At 33.7% G+C, this 9,816-nt stretch overlaps 2 protein-coding genes across 3 annotated transcripts; one reads left to right on the forward strand and one right to left on the reverse strand.

Annotated features, from left to right (window-relative positions):
- The first annotated feature begins 539 nt into the window (after positions 1-539).
- LOC110792991 (protein JINGUBANG-like) lies at positions 540-2,127 on the forward strand. Its single transcript, XM_021997820.2, has one exon. It carries the CDS (start codon positions 581-583, stop codon positions 1,955-1,957), a length of 1,377 nt encoding a protein of 458 aa, XP_021853512.2. The 5' UTR covers positions 540-580; the 3' UTR covers positions 1,958-2,127.
- A 267-nt stretch (positions 2,128-2,394) lies between these two features.
- On the reverse strand, positions 2,395-7,083 carry LOC110792988 (glycosyltransferase-like At2g41451). Of its 2 annotated transcripts, none has more exons than XM_021997814.2 (11): positions 6,275-7,083; positions 5,210-5,251; positions 5,036-5,088; positions 4,514-4,622; positions 4,260-4,394; positions 4,103-4,147; positions 3,715-3,902; positions 3,433-3,574; positions 3,282-3,328; positions 3,077-3,164; positions 2,395-2,992 (listed from the first exon to the last, which is right to left on the reverse strand). In XM_021997814.2, exons 1-11 carry the CDS (start codon positions 6,647-6,649, stop codon positions 2,693-2,695), a joined length of 1,524 nt encoding a protein of 507 aa, XP_021853506.1. In that variant the 5' UTR covers positions 6,650-7,083; the 3' UTR covers positions 2,395-2,692. The 2 variants fall into 2 exon arrangements, with proteins under 2 accessions (XP_021853506.1, XP_021853505.1); XM_021997813.2 differs by having other exon boundaries at positions 5,210-5,359; positions 6,275-6,998.
- Between the last annotated feature and the right edge of the window lie 2,733 nt (positions 7,084-9,816).

The raw sequence follows: 9,816 nt of genomic DNA on the forward strand, positions 1-9,816 counted from the left end.
ACCGGAGTTGGTCTATCGTTTTTGTCATTATAAAAATAAAAAATAAAAAAACTAAAAACAAAATAGGAAAATTGTAAAAAGTAGTTTCCAATTTTCAAATTCAACCTGATTAATTATTAGAAAATAAATATGATTATTTTTTATTTCATAATTAAATTTAAATCATACGAGTAACCATAAAATCAAAAAATGAAAACTGACAGTAGGTGATACCAAACGGAGCACTTATAACTCAATATATTTTTTTTCAATTGTTTTGTTTTTGTACATGAATAGCTAGCTAATCACAATTGTCAACTTTTATAATGAATGCATCATTATAGATGCAATTTAACAAGTGGGAGCGTTATGATGTATAATGGTCCTTTAATCTAGGACCATATATTATACATCTCCTTAGGTATGATTATACTTAAAACTAGTTGTGCGTACACTCTAATTTTGACCGTTTACGTAACAATTACCTACCTCTTTTTATGGTAATTAAATGCATGGTTATAATAATACATGCTTAAATATCCCACCTGAAAAACTGAGTTTTCTTCATCATCTTCCTCCTTTTTCTCTTACAATACAAAAAATGAAGCGCCAATTTAGTACGAAGAAATCTCTTTCTATCTTATTAGATGAAGATAATAATAATAATAATAATAATAAGATAGAAGATCAATCACCTAGCTTTCATCACCTCTCTTTAAATTTACAACATAATGAAAGCCCTGAATCATTATGGAGTCGTTCTCCGATATCGAGCCCTTGTAATCCTTCCCTTCTCTATTGTTGTATCTCCTCTCTTCGACACGATGGAGATGTTTACTCCATCGCGGTATCAGGAGACCTAGTGTTAACCGGCTCGAGTAGTCGTCGAGTTCATGCATGGTATTCCCTTGACTGCCATTCAAAAGGTTGTTTACAAGCTAGCTCTGGCGATGTCCGAGCCATGGCGGCTCAAGGTAACATGCTCTTCACTTCCCATAAGGACCACAAGGTTAGGATATGGAACATGAAATCAAATAATAATGATTTTAAGCCTAAAAAACTCACTACCCTACCAATTTCAAACAATTTCAAGAATTTCATCTTAAGACCAATTACCCCACAACATAAGGACATTATATCTTGTATGGCTTATTACAATATTGAAGGGTTATTATATACAGGGTCATTTGATAAAACTGTTAAAGTTTGGAGGTTAAATGAGAGGAAATGTATTGATTCTTTTGTAGCTCATGCTGATAATATAAATGATATGGTAATTAACCAACAAAATGGCTATCTTTTTACTTGTTCTTCAGATGGGACAGTCAAAATGTGGATGAGGGTTTATGGGGAGACCTCTCATGTTTTAATTAAGGTCCTTTGTGTTAATAAATACCCTATTTACGCCTTGGCATTGAGTAATACTAGTATGTTATTACAATCACAAAATCAGATTAGCAGCTTCTTGTATTCAGGGTGTTTTGATGGGTGTATTAGTTTCTGGGAGCAAGAGGTTTCTTGCCAGTATAATATGGGAAGCAGGTCTTTACAGGGGCATCAGTTCGCGGTTCTCTGCCTCGTGGCTCTTGAGAATTTGGTGATTAGTGGGTCTGAGGACTCAACAATCAGGATATGGAGGAGGTCGGAGGAAACAAGAGTTGCGTGTACTCATGAGTGTATCGCGGTTCTAGAAGGACACAGAGGACCTGTCAAATGTTTGGCTGCTTTGTCCTGTAAGGACAAGTCTGTTGTAAGCTTTTTGGTGTTCAGTGCTAGCTTAGATCAAACATTTAAGGTGTGGAGAGTAAAACTCTTGCAGGAAATGAAGAATTCTTCCGCTGATTATTGTTGTATTAATGAAAATGATGATGATGACATGGAAGTAAGAAACACTAGAAAGTCTATGGAGGTTGAGCGAAGCACTGTGTTGTCACCTTCATGGGTGCGGAGGAAGCTTCACTGTCGTAGTATTCGCTAATTAGCTAGCTTAATCATGAGTTTTTTAATGTTTTGTTAACAACATTGTATGTTAAAATAGCTAAATATTATTCATGTTGTAACAATTTAACAAAACAGCTAATGCAAATTGTATAACTTTCTGATTTATTTTCATAATCGCCTAATTTGCTGTCAATTTTATGTACTGAACTATTTTAACTTTAAGATCAACTGGGACCAGAACCACTGAACCAGCCCATGGCATGGACCAGTTGATTTTAGTTGGCAGACTTGAACTACCAGTTGAAACTATTTTATGTACTGGACCAGTTGATTATGAGTCTGTCCATTTTAGTTGGCAGACTTGAACTACCTCGGCTTAGAGGTTAACTGGCAACCTCCTTCCCTGGTCTTGTCCCTGTACCAATGGCAATTTCTAAATCAAAATATTATGACCAAACATTTAAGAACATAAAGTAGTAAGAATACTCTATCATAATATCTCCTGTTCTGAAAAATGAGTTAGTTGTACAGGGTTATAATCTTTTTCTATGGTTACTGCTATGAACAAACTCTATTGTTATCAACTTTTGTATTTTTCATTTCCAACTTGTCTAAAATACTAGTACTGCACAGTAATGTATCATCTAACCTGAAATGTACATCTGGTTTCCTCACTATGACTCAAGTCAATGAGGTCAAAAGAATGTGAACCTGTCAAAATTTGTACTATGATTCTGAGACTATTTTTCTTTTTCTTAACATTTTTTCTACATCATTGTTGTCTGCAAAGTAATTGTTTCTGTTGGATTGAACGGTCTGGTGCTGATGTGATTGCATCTTGCATCAGGATTGGGGGTGACAAGGGTGGGATTGCTTGAAAGTTATCACGTCCTCCAGTTTCTTCCAGGATCCTTCGCTTGGTTTTTGGAAATTTCAGGCTATGCTTTCTTGTAAACATTTTTCCTACATCAAAATTGTCCTCAGAGTCATTGTTTCTTATGGATGGACCGGCCTGTGCTGATGCAATTACAGATGCAAAGACCCCAGATTCTCTTAATCCCTGAATTATATCCTGCCAAAATAATTTCTTTTTCTCTTGAGCTACAAATGGTTAAAATATGTTAGGAAGAAAATCATTTTTGGGTATTGGACTCACCATGGGAGCATATATGCGTAGAAAAAGGCCAAACTTCAACAGTTTGAGTTTCGCAGTTGCATCACTCCACACTACATGTTCCTGATACCTACATCAAAAAGTAAATTTTCTTTTTCAAGATTAGTAGTTTTATTTTATTTTTAAACACTGATAAATATGAAAAAAATGCAATCTTAAGTTGGAGTACTACAGGTTGAATTCTCACCATAGGAGCATTTCTTCTTCAGTAGCCGTTGAAGCAATAATGAATGCCTGAAATTTGGAAGTTCCATTTGTTAGACAACACCAAATCAATGGTATATATCAAGTTAAGAATAAGCAAAGAGGAAAATTATGAGATGCACCGTATAACTTACAGATCTATCAAATTCCAACATGAAGCATTTTTTCACATCCTCCTTTGTAGGTTTGCATCCACACCTATCACGTCTTGATGTCAAGTCAGAGAACTTAGAGTATGTGTAGTGCAAAACTGCAGCCTCTTCCATTTTCAGTTCTCTGCAACAATTGTCAGAAGTTTGATCATAAATTTTATATAGGACCATAACAGTTATTCAATAGTATGTGGCAACCATGTATCCATAAAACAAAACATGAATACATCAGTTTCTGTGAAAAAACAGGATAAAAAAGGCTACTTTGGTGTTTGATTGTAGTTATGCCATCGATGGGCACCATTAGGGCGAAGGTGATCTTGAATTCTTGCAGCTGCTTTTCCATTTCCGTAAGTTAGAAAATAGTTTGGGTTTCCTCGAGTTGCATCCTTGTAGAGTTCAAAGTAAGTTTCCTTAGGAAGATGGTCATAGTTCTTCTTGAATAGTGAAACCTGAATCAAACATTCAGAGAAAAGTGATTGGTAGAGGGTATGACTTCTAAAGGAAAGGAAAATAGTTAATCTTCGCAGCTGATAGTTAACAATAAAGAAACATCCGGTTTGTTAAAAGAAATGAAGTGAGAATCAGGTAGAAACACCCTGTAATTATGAGTACTAAAACAAACATGCACATCTTCAAGCAGAAAAATTACCTCACTGAAAGGTTCATTGATGTCATGTCGTTCAACAGCACTTTCCTGAAATTTAAAAGCAATAGTAAAATGGATGATCACGCGAAAACAACAATGACAGTAATAATAAAGCATGCCATCTACAGAATTAAAGTAATAACATTAACAAATCACTCACATAATTAGGAAAAACAACCATGTCAACATCTGTTGGAACTTCCGTAAGTAACTCACTCACAGTATACTCTCTAGTTCCGGCAGGATGCAGGAGCTCATCTGTGTCAAGATGGAAGATCCACTCCATGCCAGCATCCTAAATAATATCAAACCACAAGGCAAAGTAAGGCATTAGAGAAGAGGTTATGGACGAAGAACATGACATTGCATATCGTGAAATGAAATGATTCGATTGAATAAGTTGATGATCCATACTCTTGCCATGACAATAGCCATTTCCATGTTAAGGGTTTGTTTCACAAATAGCTCATTGTTGCACGGTTTGTAGAAGAAGCTTGAAAGCCATGTCTCACTCCATATTCGGCTGATTACCAAGATTAGAAGCAGTGTAAGCATCTGAATTTCTCGTACTTGATACATAACAGTGAAGATTGAAGAACATGGACTAGTAATTTCTCCTATGGTATCAGACTCTTCTTTTCCCCTCAAGTACCAAGAAATGATACTCCAGGATCGCTATGGGCAACTAACACTTCAGTTTGGACCAAATTCATGGAAAATTCTTTATAAACAGACAAATATGATACTTAAACATACACTCGTGTCTGAGTAACATAGTATTGAACCAGAGAACACGAGGATAAAGAAGGAAACGTTAACAGAAAAGAGCACTTTGGTCTTCCAGACAACACGCTCCCAGACTTGAAAACGAAAAAGGTTGTAAAATACAAAAGATCAAACTGCAATATTACCTATCTGATTTAAATCAAAACTAACCTCTTAGCTTGTTGTTCCTCTAATTCTTTTGTTCTGTAAATCACATGTACCCCCTGTGAGAACATGGGATAAAACGTCAGACTGTAATCCAGCAAGAGCAGAATGAACTAAGTGAAACAGCTTAGGAAATAGGAAGCCACATTTAGCCCTAGGTAAGATGATAAGTAAACTCACAGGAATCGACTCAAGGACTCTGGAGACATTGTGGCTCGCGGCCTTCCCTTCCACAAAGAGGAAAAAGTTTGTAAAGCCAATAACCTTATGATAAAAGATCCATGGTAGAATTTGTTCTAGGCCAGCTGAAGTGGTTGACGTAATACATACCTAATGCAATGCAGAGAATATTACTACTTGTTATATTGCATCATTTTTGTAGATAACAAGATAAACACATCATTTTTGTAAAATTACTCTCCATCGAATTATATAAAGAAGCTACTTAAGTACCAGGCTTAACACATTACACATTTACACATGTTATTGGCTATTGCAAAAATATGACACTCCTTTATCAGATCAAGAAGGACTCGAGGTGAGAACACTTTTTAGAGTCCCTAATTACCGGTACTTATACAATTCTACCAAATTAACACAAACAAATTACTCTTACAAAAGATTTGGTGTTAATCATCAGTAATGAATCTACCCAAACATAACAGCTATTCTTAATCTCCGTGCAAATCCGAGGTGTGAATGGAATATTATGGAACTAGCCAATTATCAACAACAAGGCATTCTTGTAATGCACAATACACCCTTGTTCTCCGCATTTTATAGTAATTATTATTATTTCTGACTTCAACTACCAGGAACCTTCTTATCTGACACCTTTACGCTGCAATCAAGATTCTTACCGATTACTCGGAACTGAAGAACTTATTTGAAAACGGCAAAAATCAGAAATTACTGAAAGAAGAACTAACATGAAGATTACTGTAATTTCACGAATGTTTAATTTATTTACAATTGAAAGAAATGTCATTAAACATATTAATAGGGGCAAAAATAAAACCCTTAAAAAAAACAAATTTGATCTAGAAACACAAAAACTGGCCAATATTTACGCAAGATTCAATAAACCCAGATAGACAAAAAAACCCAGAAATGAAAATCATCCACAATAGTTAACACAAACCCAGACAGAGAAATGATTGAAACTATGGGTTTTACGAAAAATAATTTTAAAAAAACCCAAAAAAATGACGTAAATTTGAATAAGAAATGTGTAGAAGAACTAACCTTGGGACTACGAGTAGAGTCATTATGATTAAATGTCCAACCTCTGAAGTATGGAAAAACAGGGGAAGTAGTAGTCTGACGCAACACATTATTGGAGCAATTATTTTTAGCATTAACAGAAGCTGATGATTTAATAACAGGGGAATCAATCATTCCAGGAAATTCGCCATGTCGATCGAAAGACCACCGAGTTATCGGGTCGATAACGCCACCTCCGCTGCCTCGCCATTGAAGGAAGAAGGCGAACAGAGCAAGAAAGATGGGGAGGAAAGTAAGGAAAAAGATGAGTTTGTAGAGGAAGTGTTGTTGAGAGGAGATAGAAATTATGGAAGAAAAAGATGAATTGGGTCTTAAAGATTGGGGAAACCCCGCCATTTTTGGAGGTTTTGAAGATCAGAAAAAGACAAGTGTTACGCCATTAGAGTGAGAGAAATCAAAGAGGGTATTTTGTTTTTGTTTTTGTTTTTGTTTTTGTTTTTGAAGGAGGGAAACGTAAAATATTGAATAGTAAAGTCGTTTTGTCGTTGGGACTTTATTTGATTTTATACTACTGTATTATATATTATCTGAATCCTGAATATGTAAAAAGTTGGATAAAAGCACTAGCATTGACATGGAAAAAATGGAAAATGACTAACATTTAAATCAAGTGCTTCTTGTAAGCTTAGTGGTGAAGGGATCATAATTTCCGTCTACAAGGATTGTTCTGCGAAATTAAATGTTGTACGTAGTTCTTACTTGTTACTCATCAATATGTAATAGTTGTGGTTGCAGTATTACGTACTAAGTAGATGCTGAAAATGAGTTATAAAAAAGGTTTAGTGTTTGTTATGTTCGATCTATTCGAATTAGATGTTGTTACATAGTATGGAGTAGTAATTCTTACTATATCCGTTTTAAAAATTTACATTTTTTCACTTATTTTATTTCATAATATTTTTTAAATTGTATTTTATTCTATTTTTTACATAAAAATTTACTTATCTTACCCCTCTTACCCAACAACATTTACACATTTTCACTCACTTTCTATTCTTTTATTTATTTATTTTCTTACCACCTACCTTTTTAAACAATTACTCCCTCCGTCTCTTTTTGTTCTTTACGTTTTCCTTTTTGGTATTTCAAAATGTTCTTTACATTTCTTTTTATATTATCACATAAATGACTTAGTATTCTATCAAAATTTGTGTCCAATTATTATTTTAACCAATTAAATTCATTGAGTCATTTAATATCTCACACTTTTACATTGGAACATTAAATTTTTCTCATATTCCCAATATCAGAATTTTGATAAAAGTGAAAACATTATAAATAAACGTAATTTATCTTGTTTAAATAAAAAAATTGAAGAATCTCGATGCAAATTAATTAATCGTTAAAGCGCGTGAAAAATGTCAAACGTAAAAAACAAAAAGAGACGGAAAACTTATTTTATTATATTCAATTACATTTTCACACACTTTCTCTATTTTATCTTAATATTTGTGCAAATAGTAACTGTAAATATCATTTTGAAACAAATGTAGTATTTGCTAATGGTGAATGAATGTTAAAAGAGAGCTATATGACGGATCCAAAACAATACATTAATAGGTGCAAAGTATTTTTTTGATAATTTAACTGGGTGGAAATTTTATAGAAAACTTACAAAAATTTTAAATTTTATTAAATAATTTTTTAAATACAAGCTGCAACTAATAGGTGCAAAATAACTCCATACTTCACATAGTAGCTTTATCCCTGTCTATAAAAAATGTTTAGCGTTTGTTATGTTGCGGTCAATCCAAACGCGTAAAACACCGATTATTTCACGCACAAATGACCACGCCATTTTGAAAATTTTGGAGTACTTTTGAGTGTTAATTAGTTACTTATGGCTTTCATCATTTAGGTTTAAAAATGTTTAGTGTTTGTTATGTTCCGCTCAATTCAAACGTGTAGAGCACCGATTATTTCACGCATAAATAACTACACCATTTTGAAAACTTTGGAGTACTTTTGAGTGTTTATTAGTAACTTATTGCTTTCATCATTTAGGTTTAAATAGTCAATGTCGTAAATTTGAACACAATTTGAATTATTATTTTTCTTCCTTAATTACTATACGTTGATTATAAGTTAGAAAAAAAAAATACATCAATTATAGCCAGTCATTAACTAGTGCACGTGATTACATTTAATAATACAAGTTTGGTCAAACAATGACTTGTTTGATAGTTTAGCTAAGTAAACTATGAATTATGAACTTTTATATAAAAGTAAGAAATAAGTAATCCAAGTGGCAGTTTGATGGATATTCATCAGCTTCGATTGACAAGATTAATATGCTTTATGATTCATTGTTTACTGTTTAATCTTTTCTTAAAGTCTTACACGTAGCATTTTTTTTATATCTATTACTATATACTAAAAGAGACACCAGGAATGACACGTGTCAATTCCTGGTGCGATTTTTTCCCGCCAAAATCACTTTCCCAAAAAAAGTGTATCTGTTTTATTTTATTTTTATTCTCTACCTTTTTTTATAAACTATTTATGTTGGAAATAAAATTTAGTTTATAAATTATGGCAATAATAGATACGACGTAATAATAATTATTCTAAATTGGTAACATTTTAGTCAAATCGCTATATTAATAATGGAAAATATATCACTCAATATTTTAGTCAAATTAACACATTAGCATTTTAAATATGCATATTAGATGAATAAACTTAAACGAGTATGTTAAATACGAAGTATGTTATAACTATGCAGTAATTTGGGGATATTCATTTAAATATTTTGTGAAATTATTTTATCAAAATCCGTGCGTGCACGGGATCTAATCTAGTAACAAATAATTGAAAGTGTTCAATCAATGTGTTTCTTAATACTTACTCGTAGCTTTCATTTGCACATGTGCCACTAAACCATTTTACTTTGCTTTCCCTTATGCTGAGATCAAGGAGAAGGACAAAAGTGACATCCATGGTAGAGCTGTCAAAACGGTTATTCGAGTCGGGTCCGGGTCTGGTCATCTCGGGTCTCGGGTCATGAACTGGTCTGGTCGTGTCGGGTCATTATATCACCGGGTGCAGGTCGGGTTCAGGTCAGGTTCGGTCAGGTTGAAAATTTGTCGGGTCATGTCGGGTTATTTTTCCATTTCGGTTTAGGTCGGGTTCGATTCGGGTTCGGTTCGGGTCTTTTTCTAGCCGGGTACAATTATGGGTTCGGGTCGTAACGAGTCGGGTCAAGTTCGGATCGGATAATTACCGGGTCGGTTAAAATTCAGGTCGGGTTAAGACCGGGTACGATAGCTATCATGATTAGCCAAGTTTTAACCTTATAATTAATTTTTATAAATTTGGTTTAACGCTTTTCACTTGTTCTAGATTAGGTAATTAAAAAAAAATATTAACTTGATTTAAGTTATTATTTAGTTAGGTCAATGACAAATCTGGTTGTCAACAGGTCGCGTAAATTCAGGTAACGGGTTGTCACGAATTGAGTCAATAACAGGTTTCATGGAATTATAATCGGTTTCGGGTTGATA

Source organism: Spinacia oleracea, chromosome 1 (assembly GCF_020520425.1).
Source record: "Spinacia oleracea cultivar Varoflay chromosome 1, BTI_SOV_V1, whole genome shotgun sequence".
NCBI lineage: Eukaryota > Viridiplantae > Streptophyta > Magnoliopsida > Caryophyllales > Amaranthaceae > Spinacia > Spinacia oleracea.

What these genes read in the sequence shown, in the direction of transcription:
- LOC110792991 (XM_021997820.2), top strand. Translation starts at nt 581, where the DNA reads ATGAAGCGCCAATTTAGTACGAAGAAATCTCTTTCTATCTTATTAGAT.
- LOC110792988 (XM_021997813.2), bottom strand. Translation starts at nt 6,649, where the DNA reads ATGGCGGGGTTTCCCCAATCTTTAAGACCCAATTCATCTTTTTCTTCC. An exon ending in ACTCTACTCGTAGTCCCAAG is followed by an intron (nt 5,360 to 6,274) that starts GTTAGTTCTTCT and finishes GCATTGCATTAG; the next exon opens with GTATGTATTACGTCAACCAC. An exon ending in GAGTCCTTGAGTCGATTCCT is followed by an intron (nt 5,089 to 5,209) that starts GTGAGTTTACTT and finishes ATGTTCTCACAG; the next exon opens with GGGGTACATGTGATTTACAG.